General features: G+C 57.1%; 1 protein-coding gene across 2 annotated transcripts; it reads right to left on the minus strand.

Moving 5' to 3' along the window:
• Positions 1-336: 336 nt before the first annotated feature.
• On the minus strand, positions 337-11,462 carry Pitx1 (paired like homeodomain 1). 2 transcript variants are annotated; one of them, XM_040756058.1, is made up of 4 exons: positions 11,307-11,462; positions 5,990-6,226; positions 3,641-3,873; positions 337-1,834 (listed from the first exon to the last, which is right to left on the minus strand). In XM_040756058.1, exons 2-4 carry the CDS (start codon positions 6,156-6,158, stop codon positions 1,292-1,294), a joined length of 945 nt encoding a protein of 314 aa, XP_040611992.1. In that variant the 5' UTR covers positions 6,159-6,226; positions 11,307-11,462; the 3' UTR covers positions 337-1,291. The 2 variants fall into 2 exon arrangements, with proteins under 2 accessions (XP_040611992.1, XP_005078437.2); XM_005078380.3 differs by lacking the exon at positions 11,307-11,462 and having other exon boundaries at positions 5,990-6,515.
• Between the last annotated feature and the right edge of the window lie 3,739 nt (positions 11,463-15,201).

Below are 15,201 nucleotides of genomic sequence, written 5' to 3' on the forward strand. Positions count from 1 at the left end.
ACACCCAGATCCATGGGGGACGAGGGGAGGGGTCTCGGGAGAGCAGACAGCTCTAGCCCTAAAGAGGTTTCCAGTGCCCCCCTATGATGTAGGTCAGCAAGGGTCTTACAACACCCCAGGAATCTGAGGGTCAACCGGGTGCAGCTTGCAGAGTTCTTGCCTTGGAAGGAGAGGGGTCCCGCTAGGTCGCCTGAGAAGCCAGGGAACGCAGGAATAGGGGTGGGGAGCTCCTGTGGGGGGCTGCCTGGGATCTTCCTTCCTACCCACAGTGCCAGGGTGGTGCAGTCCCCCGAGCGATGACCTCCCTCTTCAGGTGAATAAGCAGCGGGGGCTCAGTGACGCTTAGCACGCTCGGACTATTGTTTTAATAGACGTACATGGACAAGTCGATATAGACAGATTTATAATTCTATACAGTCAGTCCGACATACACAGGGACGCTGTAAACGGGCGGGCGCGGGCCAGAGAGCGGGTGTGCAAAGTGGGCGGGGGCCCTGGGGCTGCGGCCCCGTGCTCTCCTGGCTCGACAGTGAGGAGGGGGCTGCTCGCTGGGACACAGGGCCACCTCCTGGACCCAGAGTGAAGCAGAGGGCCGGGCTGACGGCTAAGCTTGGGGCTGAGCCCTTCCTCTTCTGCTGCCGACTGGACGCCGCCAGTTGTGGCTCTGTGGCCTGAAGCTTGCGGCCCCTCACCACCCCAGCGCAGGGCTGCAGGGCTCTTCCAGGCACCCCGGGGCCTTGGCTAATCCAGCGCGAAGGCCGGATCCCCGGCAGACGCGGTCATCCCCAGCCAGGCGCACGCACTCGCTCTCTCGCTTGCTCGGCCGGGCCGCACTGGAGAGCGCCTCTCGCTTCTTGACCTGGCGGACGATCCCGGGCTCCCTACATTCAGTTCACCGGACGCAGGCGACCAGGCGTCTTCTCCCTGCGGCCTCGGCGCTGGCTTCCCCGGCCGCGTCCCCTCGGTGGAGTGGACAGCTGGGACCCGTGGGGCCGAACACACCACCTGCGCCACCGCCAGGGAAATTGCAACTCACCCCCCCACACCCCGCACTTTTCTCCGACGTCTTTGTGCTTTCTTCCCCCCCTCCCTCGGCTTTCTTTCTTTCCTTTTTATTCTTTGGGGGCAGAGTGGGGTCCGGAAAAGCAAATACAAAACCAACCCGGAGGCGGGGTGGGGAGGAAGGGGCTGCGCAGAGGCGAGGTCCGCGGTGCTGCGAGCGCCCCGCGCGTGCTCCGCGCGCTCCCGCTGCGCCTTGCCGGCCGGCGGCCCCGGGGACCCGGCGGGGCGGTCAGCTGTTGTACTGGCAAGCGTTGAGGCCCGAGGCCGGGCCCTGCAGGCCGCCGTAGCCAAACGACGAGTGCTGCTTGGACTTGAGCCGCAGGCTGGCCAGGCTCGAGTTGCACGTGTCCCGGTAGACGCTGTAGGGCGAGGCGGGGGTGCCGTAGGGGCAGGCGCCCGGCGACATGGCCGAGTTGAGCGAGGAGCCGGTGAGGTTGTTGATGTTGTTGAGGCCGGAGTTGGGCATGCCGGGCACAGCGCCCGGGCCCATGCTGGACGGCATGGTCATGGAAGAGATGGAGCTGGGGGCCGAGAACATGGACTGAGAGGACAGCGGGCTCATGGAGTTGAAGAAGGTGAAGCTCTTGGTGGACAGCGGCGCCGGCGCCAAGCTCTTGGCGGCCCAGTTGTTGTAGGAGTAGCCGGCGGCGTACACGTCCTCGTAGGGCTGCACCAGCCCGCTGAACTGCGGCACGTAGCCGCCCTTGCACAGGTCCAACTGCTGGTTCCGCTCCCGCTTGCGCCACTTGGCTCGCCGGTTCTTGAACCAGACCTGGGGAAGCGAGCGAGCGGGAAAGGCCGTCAGGGCCGCGGTGGCCTGGAAGGGCCCTCACCCCCGACCTGAGCCTGTGCTGCCTCCTCTCCCAACACCTTTTCTTCTGCCCCAGCCAAGGCTGTGTGATGGTTCTTTTCCTGTCTCCAGAAAATAAGAGCCCTCCCCTCTTTTCCCGTTTCGTTATCATCTTCCCCCAGTTAAACTGATTTGCTTTTCCCAACTCGGATTCTCTTTTGTTTGGACAAATATTCGTTTTCCTTCTTCCTCTCTCAACCTGTCCCTTACCCGCTCCCTCCAAGTGGGCCACCATCTTTCTTGTAAATAATTCAATCTTTTTCTTCTCCCTCAAACGCACAAAAATTTTTCTTCCCCGAAAACGACTGTCTCCTATTTTCTAGACCAGTTTCATTGTTCAGATAGTTTGGTTTTCATCTGTATTTACAGTATTTAATAATTTTCCTCCTGCCCAAAATGTAAATTTTTGTTCACTTCTTGACTATCTAAACTTCGGTCTGTTTTTTCTTTATTTCTCGTCCTTATTTTTATTCTTTTCTAAATATTTAGTTTATCCTTTCTTTTTCCAGATATCTGGCCTTCACTGTTTCTCTTAAATAGTTGATCCTTTCTTTTTCTCAATGCTCAACCTCTTTGTTTCTCCCTTAAATATTTAATTTCTTTCCCGCTGCCTAAATATATTCCAAATAGGTTTCTCTGCCGATTTTTAATTTCCGTAAGTGTGCTACTTTCTCTCTGGTCTCCACCTCCATTTTCTCCTGAGGAATTTGGTGAGGAGCACCTTTCTCTGCCCCACACCTATCTGTTCACCTCCTAGGTCTTTCTCCAGCCCAGAACCCCGACACCCCAGCTTTTCCCAGGCCCTGACTCCATCTACCTAACCCCACCCCACCTCTGCTGCCATAAACCTGGGCAGGATTAGTGAGCTCGGAATTACAGGGTGCCCTGCTGCAGGGTCCCACCGGGTCAGATCAGTCTCAGTGGGGAGGGCTAAAGGCAGGGCTTACGGCCGGTTCTGTGGGTCATGTGGGACTTTGGACTGGCTTGAGAAGGCTTCCAGGTTCTGATTAAACATTTGCCACCGAGGGAAGGAACGATTCCCTCACTCCTCTTTTAAGAAAGTGTAACGTTTGCTGGGAACTGTGTGGGAGGTGCCAGACTACAGCGTGGCCTTGGGTCTGGGACCTTATAAATGAAAACGGGCAGTAGGAGGGCCACTGGCTACCAGCGTCCCCACTGCGCACGACCCCAGACCTTCAGAGGGAGAGGGCATTAGGCAAGGGTCCAGCTAGTGCCTGGCTGACTGGCTGGGAAAGGTTGGAAAATATTCCAAAAACAGTCTGGAGAAGGTAAACTCAGAATGCGACCACAGCCCGGGAAGCTCCAGACCCCCCAACTCTAACCCCAACTCCCACCCCCTTCCTCAAGGCCTTTTTAGGGCAATCAGGCGCGCCCTGCCTTTCCCTTTCGTTTTCCCGGGGGTGAAGGCTCAAAGCTCCCGAGGTCCTTAGCGGCAGAGAATCCTGTGCCCAATCTCAGACCGACCACGAGTGACTCCGGGGCCTGACAGAGTTCCCTGGGGGTAGGGACAGGGGCTGCAGTAGCTCCTGCAGGTTAGGTAAAAGGGCAGCCTAGGGGCCTAACTGACGCGGGAGGCTGGGGCCTAAAGTGGGGTCTCCGAGGAGACAGGGGGAGGTCTGCGAGGTCAGAGTCAGGTCTGAGCTACCGAGGGCCGCGCCAGAGGTGTCCCGCGGGTAGGGTGGCCCTGCACGCGCGCCCCAGGCTCACCCGCACTCGCGGCTCAGTGAGGTTGGTCCACACCGCGATCTCCTCTCTCATGCTCATGTCCGGGTAGCGGTTCCTTTGGAACGTGGCCTCCAGCTCTTGCAACTGCTGGCTTGTGAAGTGAGTGCGTTGCCGCCGCTGCTTCTTCTTCTTGGCCGGGTCCTCCGCTCCGCCGCAGCCTGCGCTGCCCGCGCCGCCGTCCTCGGGCCCCTTGGCTTCCCCGCCGCGCTCCTTGTCTGCAGCAGGTAGGAAGGGCTAACACTATTGCACCCGGTCCCGGCTCCACCGAAGCGCCTGCGGAGTGGCTGCCCTCCCTCCGGTCAGGGGCCCTAGGAACTGTCCCCCACTGGAAGAGAGCGGGCCGGGTGCCGGTCCTTAGTAAGCACCTCAAGGTCTGGTGCGCCACCGAGAAGAGTCCAGACGCCCCAACCGGACCTGGGGTCCCGGCTAGGCGGGGCCTGCTTCCTGCAGCCCGCGCTGGCTGCGGCCCTGCTGCCCCTGTCACCAGCAAAAGCACGCTGTGTTTGGAGACTCTTGTGGGTGTAAATCTGCCCAGAAGACCTCCATTTTTTCTGAACTAGTACCAGAACTTTCCAGCAGCAGCTAGCAGATTTGTGGGCTAAGAGCCCGGTGGCAGCCTGAACCGTTGTTGCCGGGGTTGTGTTAGAGCCACAAGCCTCGGGTCCCAAGGTCTAGAAAACCCACCGATTGCAGCCTACATGGACAGAGATTCTGTGTAAGTGACCGGGCCTCCCTGTCTCTTTAGAGCTACAGGAGACGCGCAGGGTCAGTAACATTTAAATATAAAGAAAAGGAATTCAAAAACAAAACAGAAGCCTAGAGAAGATCAGAGCTCTCCACCTAAAAACACAAAGGTCCACAAATCCTCAAAGCTAGGCAGACAGAACCAGAGCAAATGTAAATCAAGAAGTCAAAACCGTTCGTGCAAGCACACCCCTAAACTAAATACACAGCCGAATGTGTATAAACCAGTCACATAGGTATTTCTCTGGAAAAAAAATCCATGTATCATCGCAGATAAATTTTAGACTCCTTCGCAGTAACACCCTGGTACAGATTTTCGAACCCTAGAGAAATATGTAATAGCTATACTATTTAAATTCACAAAATAAAACTGCTACAAACGGGTTTTGAAAAAAATCTCAGAGAAATGCGCCATTTTGGATTGACTTTTAAAATTTTCTCCAAGAATCACGCGGCATGTACGTATTTTAAATCCCAGAGAAATACACCTAATGAATTGTCTCAAAGGAAGCATATGGTTAAAATTGTTAAGCGCCCCACCCCCGCTGATTTGATGTAAAAACCAATCTATAACTATAGAGCTCTCTCTCTTTTTTTTTTTAAACAAACACCGCGCTTAAAACTTTTGAAAACAAAAGTACAGTCAAAGCTTTGTTTTCTAACCAAGCAAACAGACCGGCTGGGGAAAGTCACTTAGAGATGCAAAACAGAAACAAACAGATTATATCAAAGTGGAAGAGGCGCCCAGGGCCGGGACAGCGGGCAGCCGGGAGCTCCGCGGCCACTCAGGGTTGGAACCCCGCGGAATCGCAGTCACTCCGAGACTGGACAGGCCTGGAAATGGCCACAGCCGAAGCCGCCCAATCGAGGGCTCAGCTCTTGGGTTAAGAAAGGAAAAGGAAAAGGAAAGGAAAGGAAAGGAAAGGAAAGGAAAAAGGAAAGGAAAGGAAAGAAGGAAAGGAAAAGCAGGCAGGCAGGCAGCGCAGAGTTTGCGGGGTCAGTCCAGAACCCGCCCTGGCTGGACCCCTGGTGGCTCTGAGCTAGGGCGTCCACGTGGGCCGGGACCCTCCAGCAGGGTTCCTCCAGGAGTGGGGCCGCGCCTCCTGGCCGGCTTGCCCTCGCTGTGCCCCGGAGCTCCGCTTTACTGACCCGTCTTCTGGCCTGTTCTGTGCGCCTACCCCAGCTCTAGGATCCTCTCCTCCATCTGCACCTCCTGGTCTGTCAAGGTATCCGCCCGCCTGCTTCTCTCTGGACACTTTGTCTCGCCTTCCCCTCCATTCTCCATCTGCTGCTTGCCCTGCGCCCCACCGGCTCCCCAGCGATCAGTTAGGGAAAGCTCAACTTTTTTTCCCCCCTCGCACGTGCTATTTGCGCCTGTTCCACGGGGGCTGTCAGTCCCACTCTGGGCTTGGAAGCGGCTTCGCGTGTGCGCGCGAGAGCGTGTGTAAATTTCCGCGTTCACCGTCAGGTCGAGACGGGAGGAAAAAGAAAGCTCCTGCATGCCGAGGCGCAGGGGGGACCCGGCCGAGCGCCAAGCCGCTGGGTGCGCGCCGAGGCTGGGTGCACGCGGCGGGGAGCCGCGCTTACCTGGCAGATCCGTGTCGGACGACTCGCTGGCGGAGTTCTCCAGCGGCTCCCGGGGGTCGGCGGCGCGGGCCAGGTGGAAGCTGGGCCCCATGTCGTGCGGCGGCGGTGGAGGTGGCCGCAGCCCCTCCGGCAGCCTCTCCAGGCTCATGCCTCCCTTGAAGGCGTCCATGGAGGTGGGGACCGCAGCGGGCGCTCCAGGGGCCGGGGCTGGGCGCGCCCGGCCGCCCCGGCTGCGACCTGTTGGGGACAAGAGCGCGGCGCCTAAGCGGCTGCCCCCCCAGGGCTGCCCGCGCCCACAGCGACGCCGCCCGCGCTCCATCGACCGCCCGGGGCTGCGGGGCCGGGCGTGGGGCTCCGTGCTCCGCCACGCGCTCTGGCCTCAGCCGCCCGGCCAGCCGGGGCCCCGCTCCGGACTCGAGGCCGGTTACTAAGGCTCGGGACGGAGCCCGCAGAGTCTGTCTGAAAACGACAGCGCGCGCCGCCAGGTTCCAGCAGTCCCTGCGCCAGGGGTGGTGGGTGGGGTGGGCCTCGGTGGGAGGGGGCTGGGAGAGAAGGAGGGAGGGCGCGAGCGAGCGAGCGAGCGAGCGCGGGCGGAATCCAGCCCCGAGCCGCCCGCGCCGCGCCCTCTCCGCCGCCCTCCCTCCTTCTCTCCCTCCCTCCCGGCCTCGCCCGCGCCCTCCCCCTCGCAGCCACCTTCCCGCCGCCTCACCCCCCCCCCCCCCAGCGGCCTCACCGCGCCTCTCCCTCCTTCCCCGGTGACACACCGACTTCTGCCTCGGCCGCACAAAAGAAACGCATCTGGCCTGCAAGTCCCGCGCGGCTGGTGCCCACCTCGGGGCCCCAAATGACTTGTTTCGCTGAGAGTCAACTCCTGTCTGGGCCGCTTCGAAGTCCCCAGCCGCTGGCGAGAACAACCTAGGATGAGTGAAGGTTCGCCGAGCAGGATCGCTCTGAGCCGGCGCCTCTGAGCCAGCGCCAGGCGGGGGCTGAGCCAAGGGCCGGTTCCCGGTTCCCGCAGCTCCCAGCGGTGTCCTCGAGGGGCTGCCGGCCCCTCCTTCCCCAGTCTCTTCTCCCAGGAACTCGGGCCGGTTGAGTGACAGCAGCCTGCGAGCTCTAATGGGCCCCGGATGCAGTCTTCTAATTAGTTTGGACACTCTCCCCTAAGGCTGCTTCTCAGGCCTTCGTCTGCACCGCAGTCAATTTTCCGGGATTGGGATAGAAATGATGGCTTCTAATCAGACGAAACGTTTCTGTTGGCCCTAGGCCTTGGTGAGTGGGGTTGGAGACCCCAAGAGCCCAGCAAGGCCATTACCTTCCCCACCTCCCTCTTTGTTTTGCATCTCCTATGATCAGTTTTTTGGCAGCCAAGGGGTAGGTCTTGCCAGCCTCTGCCCTCCTTTAGGGTAACTTTGCCCAGGCGAGCGGGTGGCTTAGGGGCCTTGCTCTCTGACTTCCCAGGGCTTCAGGCATAGGCCTGGTAGACCAGGTGACTGCTGTCTCACGACCCTGGGCTGAGAGCCCAGGAAGCCTTTGGTTTCTAGAGTCCCCTACACAGTGCTAGGAAATTGTAGTCCTAGTGCAGCCCCTCCCCAAGCAAAGACTTTACCCTCTGGGCTCCCAAGACTGGTCTCCTCCTCAAGTCCTCAAGCTTCAATGAAGTTTGTCCAAGGATTTTATCCAACAATTGTTAACTGGCCCAGGGACCTCAGAGTCTTGAGTAAACAGGTCACAACTGAGGTGGCCCTGACCTGCTTCTCAGGCCACAGGGACCCCCCCCATGCTGCCTCTGGGCCTCATCTGCAGCTCTGCTCTGAAGTAGCCACCGATGGGGTAGGAGCCCTGGTAGTGGGACGGAAGCGTCAGGGAGAAGCACTTCCCTATTCTCTAGGCTCAGGGTCCAGAGCTCAGGGCATCTCTGCAGTCATCACTTGGACTGGTCGTACAGGTGTCAGCTATTAGTGCTGGGGACCGGCAAGGCTCTGCCTTTGACCCTGCTCCTGTCTTCACCACCGGAGGGAACAGGGCTGGGTTCCTTGGTGAGAATTGTAGGGGCAAGAGCAGATATGCAGGGAGGGACCGAGATTGCCTTACTCCCTTGGTCTTACTCCAAGGCGCCCAGCTCCCTAGGGCCTGGCCCGTTTTTACTATTGGACTGCAGGAGGCAGAATCTAGGCAAAGATGGATTAGCATGCTTTCCAGGGAGCTGAATTAGGCCCGGGACTCGGGATTTCTCCCTGCAAGTGGAGCTCACCACCACTAGTTTGAAGAGGTGCTTGGGGGAAGGCATGGCTGCCCAGCAGCTCTCTGAACTCTGCCTTTTACCCCAACTCCTGGTTGAATGCTTTGCAGCAGCAATGGTCTCCTTTCAAGGAGATGTCCAGGGGCTGTACTTGTCCCACAATAGCCTCCATGAGGCTACCCTACTTCAGAGAGCAGCCCGAGCTCGCAAAGATGAGAGTGAACATCTGCACCTGGCATGCTGTGCACCCGCGGACACTCATATGTGCTGTTTGGTGTGAGGCTGGATAGCATGGTTACGGGGGCATGCTCTAAGCCCACCAAAGTCAGGCCGAGGTGGGAAAGCACAGTACACCTCTGCATGGGGACACAGAAATGGTCTGCCCATGGGCACATGACTCAGGTCCTACAGGATGCGCAGTTTTGTGACTTTGCTCCTTGATCTTTCACTGTGGACGCATTAATGCAGCGATTAAGCTTCCATCCGTGTGTCCCTCTGGGCCCAAGCCCCTAGCACCGCTCTTGGTAGGCACAGCGCTGCTCCGTTTATTTGGAGGTCTCGAGGCTTGCCACGTGTGTGTGCAAAGGTCTTCAGACCCTCTCAGATAATCCTTCCACTGTCCCCCAAGACCCTGAGCCCCAGAGGAGACTGATGGGGGCTGCCAGGGCTGTCTGTTTTTCAGTAGTACTGAATGATCATGGGTAGGGGGGAAGGGTGTGTAGGAGAATGGGACCTGAATTCGCTCTTCCCCAGCTGTCCCCTGCCTGCCTCGCCCACCGTCTAAGCAGGGGCTTCCGGTGCGTGCGTGTGTGCATGCACTTACACACGGATGGGAAGCGGGGCTCCATGTGCAGTACCCTTCAATTTGATGTGTGACTTGGACATGGTTTGACCTCTCACTGAATCTCAGTTCTCATGTTCAACACGAGAGTCCGACTACTGTTTCGACCTCCAGATTGCGGAGAGATGGGACAGGAGCGGAGGGAAGGGGGCTTACTGAAGCCGGGTCCTGAGCGCTATTCCTCCCCACCTGCATAGAGCTAGCAATCGAAGATTTTCAAGAAACTTGGAGACTGTGATCCCAAGGAGCCTGGGCTGTTGTGGAGGGTTGAAGTAGACAACACAGGACCTTTGCTGAATGAAGCTGGGCTTATTTAAAACAGAATCTGGCAAAATAATGGTTTAGAAATTTAATTCTTGTGAAGGTTGACTGGAGGACGGGGGGGGGCATCCTCATGCCCCTATGTGTCTATGCTGTCCTAAAATCTGTGCTCCTAGAATAAAGAGATTTTAGGAAAAAGGAAGGAATGTGCCATGGCTTGCCCCCAGGGCCATCGGTGACTCTCTGGGACATTCCAGCTCTAAGCCTCTTAGGCTGTGGAGAAGTTCAAACTAGAAAACCCAGTTTTTGGAGTGCATCAGGGACCACCTACCTCTTTTTGCCCCATTTAATACACTTCCCCAATAAAAGCTCTTGTTTTTTGTTTCTTTGTTTGTTTTTTGTATACAAGCAATTACAGACAGACACATAGTGCCCAGGTGAAAATCTGATCAAGCTTGTTGAGTTCTGTCAGTTTCTCAGAAGGTTCCTGCCAATTGAAGTTTCTTAGCCGGGCAGAGATGTGTGGGAATGCTGACGGGGCAGGACAGCTAGCCACCAGGTACAATGCAAGTATAGGGCTTGGCGCTCTCCATGGCTGGCACGGCTCATGGCTCTCCAGGCCTGTGCTCACCCTTGAGACTCCCATGCTTACTGGTTCTGGAGAGCGGTTCAGCTACGGGGTAGGGCGGCTAAGAAACTGGTGGCGGTTGTCACTCGCTGTGGAGCAGAGGGTCGGCTTTGATTTTCACTCCCCCACGGGTGCTGGAAGCCTGTCTCACATGTTATATTAGTTGCCTGTGGTAGAAGCAAGCAGCCTCCCCTGCAAACCCAGCCTCCCTTTTCTCGCTGGTGGAGGCACCAAGGCCCAAAGCCACAGGGGACCGACTAAGGTGTCTCCTCCAGGCCTGCCGCTGCTGTTGGTAGTTTCCGCCCTTACCCTAGACCGGGCAATTCCCCTAGACCTTATCTTTGCCAGTGGACAACAACCTGAGGGTCTCTCTAGCTGGCCACGGTGGTTTTCAGAGGTCAAGGAGATGCTAAAAGAATACCCAAGCCTTTGTTTCTCATAAAATTGGGATCAATATTTTCTTAGATTTCGGTGAATTCCTAAATAGGAAAATCTTGGGACCCAGGATTTCAACCTGAGATGCCCTGTACCTTGGTCAGAGGTGAGCCTCGGGAGTCCTGTCTTTGCTTCAGCCTTAATCCGCCTTAGTGGAGGAGACTGGGCAATTTCAGAATTTGGAGACCCCGTTCTAGAGAAATGGTGTGTGCTCAGGGATTCTGTGTCAACAATCAACCCGGAGATAGTCTCGGGAATGACTTCATCTGAATTTACAAAGAGTATTTGGGTTTTTTTTTAAGGGAAGGAAAAACCAGACCTGTGCCAGTGAGAGCAGGCTACCATGGGTTGGGGCACCTCTGAGGGTGGCGGCGGGACATCGTGGTCCAGGGCAGAAAAGTCGGGACTCGTGTCTACTGCTTTTTGGCTGCCTCGCTGCCCCAACGAACCAACCAACGAATGAAGCAGTTTCGTTTGGGGAAAATACCCTCTTGACGCGAAGCTGTGCCCCAAGTCCCTAGCCATTCCTAGGGGCCAGCATTTCCATTCGCAGTGGGGCCCCAGCCCTGGACCAGGCGGCTGCCGACTGACTAGCCGGCCACTGTCTCCCTCAGGCCCTTGCGTCCAGCACTGCCAGAAGCTTCCAGGGTTGCGCCTTTGCGGTGCTTGAGCCTGCGTCCCCGACACAGTTGCCCTCTGAGGGTGCAGGTCGAGCCGGCCCACGGGGTAGGTGAGTTAGCATCAGGTGATGGCGCGATCCGTTTGGGCGCGGGAACCAGTTCCTCGCGTTGCCTCGATGGCACACAGTCCTGCGCTGCCCTGGGACCCCAGGCACGCCGGAGCCAACAGCGCTGGACTTAGCCTCCCACCCCCGCGCCTCCGAGACCCCTCGCCGTAGCCCGGCGTCTCTTACCGTACTGGGGCCTCGCTGTGTCTGCGGCTGGTTGGCTCCGGGTTCGCCCGCCGCGGACTCCGGCTCAGGTTGCGGCCGGCTCTGCTCTGCGCGCAGTGTGGGTCCCCGCCGTTCGTTACATCCTAGCAAGGTCGAGGCTGCCTCGGTTCAACCCGCTCCTCCTGCCGCCGCCCGTCCGCCCGACGCCCGCGGGGAAGGCGGGGACACCGGCCGGGGAGGCGGGAATGGGGGGGGTGGGGTGGGGAGAAGCTAGGCGATCGCCTGGACCCGAGGGGAGGGGGCGGCGCGGAGTTCCACGGGCGTGGGGCCGGGGCCTTTCTGCTAGCTCAGGCGACCTTGGTGCAGCCCAGGGCCGCGGCCGGGTCCGGGGAGGTTGCCCAGGACTGCGTGCTCAGGGAGCGGCTCAGCCTTGGGCCGACGGAATCATGGGTCTTAGCCTGGCCCAGCACACTTTCTCCTAGGTCTCAGTTTCCCACCCGACACTCCAGGGGCTTGTCTGGTTTTGGTTTAGTCGAGGTTTGGCCAGAGTTTTCCCGGGTCCTGTCAGGTGAAGGTCAAGCCACTTTTCTGCCCGGCTTGAGGATGGGATCTCGTTCTGCGGGTTAGGAGTATTTGCTGCACAGATCTTGTTATCCACAGAGGACTTGTTTGCACACACACTCGGGGGTTCTGTGTACAGGGGTGGGGTATGCTAGAGAGCACCCTCTATGCTTGCCGGGTTGCGTGTGCGCGCGCGTGCGCGCCTGTGGGTGACTCTTTCCTCCTCAAGCGCTGGGCTGCTGAGGTAAGGGCTGAAGGATCACAGGCGACGAGATCGCCTGTTGCCCTTTGTCCTGCTCTTCCTCTCCAGCGGTCATCCTGATCTGGGATGGGGAACAGAGAGAGGCACGGAGCCCTGTGGATCTGCAGGCCTGGTCCTGACTAGCGGCCTTTGGGAAATGTCCAGAATTTAGGCAGCAGACATACAACTCACGGCCCACTGGGTACCCAGTGGGTGCTCTGGGGCCAAATAACTCTGCAAGAAGAGTCTTCTAATCGGGGAGGAGAAAAAAAACAACCCAAATTGAACCTGCCTCTGCTCCCTCCAGAATGCACCTTCGCCTTCGACTGACCAGGTTGAGGGGTTCGAGACGACCCGGGCTGGCCTCCAGCTTCCTGGAGCATCAGATCCAGGGCGGCTGATCTGGTGTAAGGTGCCGGGAGATGGCTGCGCAGCGGCATTAATGTTTCATGAGGTGCCATCAAAGGCGGCGCCTCCCTGCCTAGTTCTAGCCCACAGCTGCTGTGGTGGATGCCCCGACTCTGTCTGCCTTGGTACTCTACTCGTCGGTACCCTTAGGGCCACCTGCCCCGGGAACCAGGAGGCCCAAGACCCTGGCACCAATCTGCGGGGTCCAGGCTAGCTGAGGTCTGGAAAGTTAGACCCTTAGCTAAGATGAGGAAGAGAAACTCCACAATCTCCATTCTACCCTAAGCGGGTATGCTGAGGAGCTCCATGCTCGCTGGATGGGAAGGGTTAAGAATCCTGGTTGCCCAGTACTTTTAGACCAGGATCTCGAACTGCCTGGCAGAGAAGCCATTCCCAGCTTGGAGCCTCTGGTTCCTATTCGCCAGTGTCTCTTGAGTCCTCCTGGCTGGTTTATGGTAAAATGACCGTCCACCTTATTAGAGGCTGCCCAGTCTACTGGCATTTTGAGCACACGAGCAAAACACTGGACCTTTATTGAAGGGCACATAGGCGCCTGGTTGGGGTGGCATTTCTTCTGCTGTCTGCAGGGGGAAACTGCATCATTCTAGCCCCGTGCCGTAGTGATTTCCTGGGTTTTGTTACCAGCTCATGACTGGGCAGCCTGTGAGACTCTCTGCATGGCCTTGTTCCCAGGCATTGCCTGGGGTGCCCTCCCCCCCAAACCTTCCTCTTTGAAGCAGCAGTTGGCCAGAGTTGGAATCTTTACTAGCTGTGTGGCTTTGGGGAAGTAATAGAATATCCAGCCTCAGTTTCCCCACGAGAGCTCTTAATTCTTAAGAAATTGTTAGCTAGGATAGACCTGTGAGCAAACAAGTAAATGCTATGGTGACACCCACCGGGCCACTTGGCTATGCTCCCTCTTTTCTCAGGTGGTCACAGGATGGACCCCTTTTGTGACCTAGTAAACCTCCTTCCAGGCCTTGCTTGTCTCCTAGGAAGTTCCTGCCAGGACAGCTGGGCAGGCGGTGAGGTAAGGGCGACAGAGATCCCAGAAGTCCTTGGTGAACCTGCATGGCCCAAAGCATATCTTTTTCCTGATCTTGTCTTCTCACTTCCCAAAAAGAATGTTCCTCAGTTTCTCTTTGTGTCTTGGTATCACGGGGTGCATATGCTTTGTGACTTCCAGGTGCATTATGGGAAAGGATAGATAGCAGGATGGTCTGACACACACTGGCTTGGGCATACTTCTTGGTAGAAGTTTTTTCTTTTAGTACAAGATCCCGAGGAGAATCTGTCACATGATTTCACAGCAAACACAACAGGCAAAGTCTTTGGCCATGGTCACACTGGGAAAGCCACGGAGAGTCTTCCGGTAGCATCTCTTACGTCAGCATAGCGAACAGAGGGAGGATATCTTTCCTTAGCAACTCTTATTGCCACGTTTTTAAAATTAAAATGTGTATAATGACTGAGTAAAACCCAGTGTAGCTCCCTGACATCAGAGCCCAGTCCCTCCTGCTAGCCCCTCCCTACGGTTGACAAGGGGATCTGTGTGCTGATTGGTGGTGTACGACTTACTCTCCCTCTTCCTGAATCAATCACTTGGTGAGGAAGAGTGGTTCAGGGTTGTGGTTAGTCTACCCCAGAAGGTAGTCTGCTGTGGGAAGGAGTAGTGACCACACTTCTCTAAAAGTCCATTCATAGTAATTAGTAATGTTAATGACGGTGATGATGATGACAATTGAGTAAAAGTGCTTTCCACGGAAACTGCTGTCCTTGGGGGTTCTCGGGATCTGCTGCTGACACCGTGGGGGGGGGAGGAGTTCCCCAACGTGAGCAGGAGGCATTGGCTCTCTCTGTCTGTCCGGATGGCTGCTCCATGGCTCTGTGGTGAGCAGAGGCTACAAGGTCATCTATGAGGGCGAGGGGGGGGGCTGGGGGCTGTCAAAGTAGAGGTGCCTCTCTTGCATCTGGGAAGGCATTGCTATGTTTGAACATCATCCTACTGTACTCCGAGACTCCTAGAAATTTCCCAGAAAACCCAGAAACTATACGAGCCCCTCAGATATTTCTTTTCATCACAATCCACTGAGCATCTACGTGGAATAGGAGGATCTCTGACCTGGAGCCCCTCTGGGCTGACCCCTTCAGGTCAGCAAACCCTGACAGAACCCAGTTTTTCTCAGGCTCTCGGGTGAAGACAGCTTCTGCTCATTTGGGTTGGGCCAAGGAAGCTGCCACACAGCATTAATTACAACGCTGGAGAGAAAAGGACCTTGAGTGACAGCCTAAGGAGTTACCGGGGACAGTTTTCCACTCCTGGGTATCTTTCCCTGGAGAGGTAAAGGTTCCCAAGCAAGAGAAACCGTGCTTCCTAAAGGAACGGCGGGGTGGCTGTGTACGGCGGGTGCCTGGGGACCCATGAGAAGGGAAAGAAAGCACGGGGGACGTCAGGATGAAATGGGAAGCAGGTGCCACACAGCTTCCAGACCTGTGTGGGATGTCATCCTGAAAGACAAGAGGGACAGAGGAAGGCCTGGAGTGGGAAGATGCACGCTCAGCTTTATATTTTAGAAAGATTACTCTGCCAGAAATGGGGATGTATGTAGCTCAGTGGCAGAGCATGTGCTTAGCGTGTGTGAGGTTCTGGGTTTGACCCAAGGCACCAAGACACGGAAAGGAAAGCCAAAAGCCCACTCAGCGGAG

Source organism: Mesocricetus auratus, unplaced genomic scaffold (assembly GCF_017639785.1).
Source record: "Mesocricetus auratus isolate SY011 unplaced genomic scaffold, BCM_Maur_2.0 Super-Scaffold_100013, whole genome shotgun sequence".
Classification (NCBI taxonomy): domain Eukaryota; kingdom Metazoa; phylum Chordata; class Mammalia; order Rodentia; family Cricetidae; genus Mesocricetus; species Mesocricetus auratus.

Excerpts from the sequence above, each read along its gene's own strand:
- Pitx1 (XM_005078380.3), bottom strand. The coding sequence starts at position 6,308 with ATGGAGCGCGGGCGGCGTCGCTGTGGGCGCGGGCAGCCCTGGGGGGGC. Across the intron at positions 3,874-5,989 it reads GTCCGACACGGATCTGCCAG|ACAAGGAGCGCGGCGGGGAA; the intron begins GTAAGCGCGGCT and ends TACCTGCTGCAG. Across the intron at positions 1,835-3,640 it reads TCACTGAGCCGCGAGTGCGG|GTCTGGTTCAAGAACCGGCG; the intron begins GTGAGCCTGGGG and ends TCGCTTCCCCAG.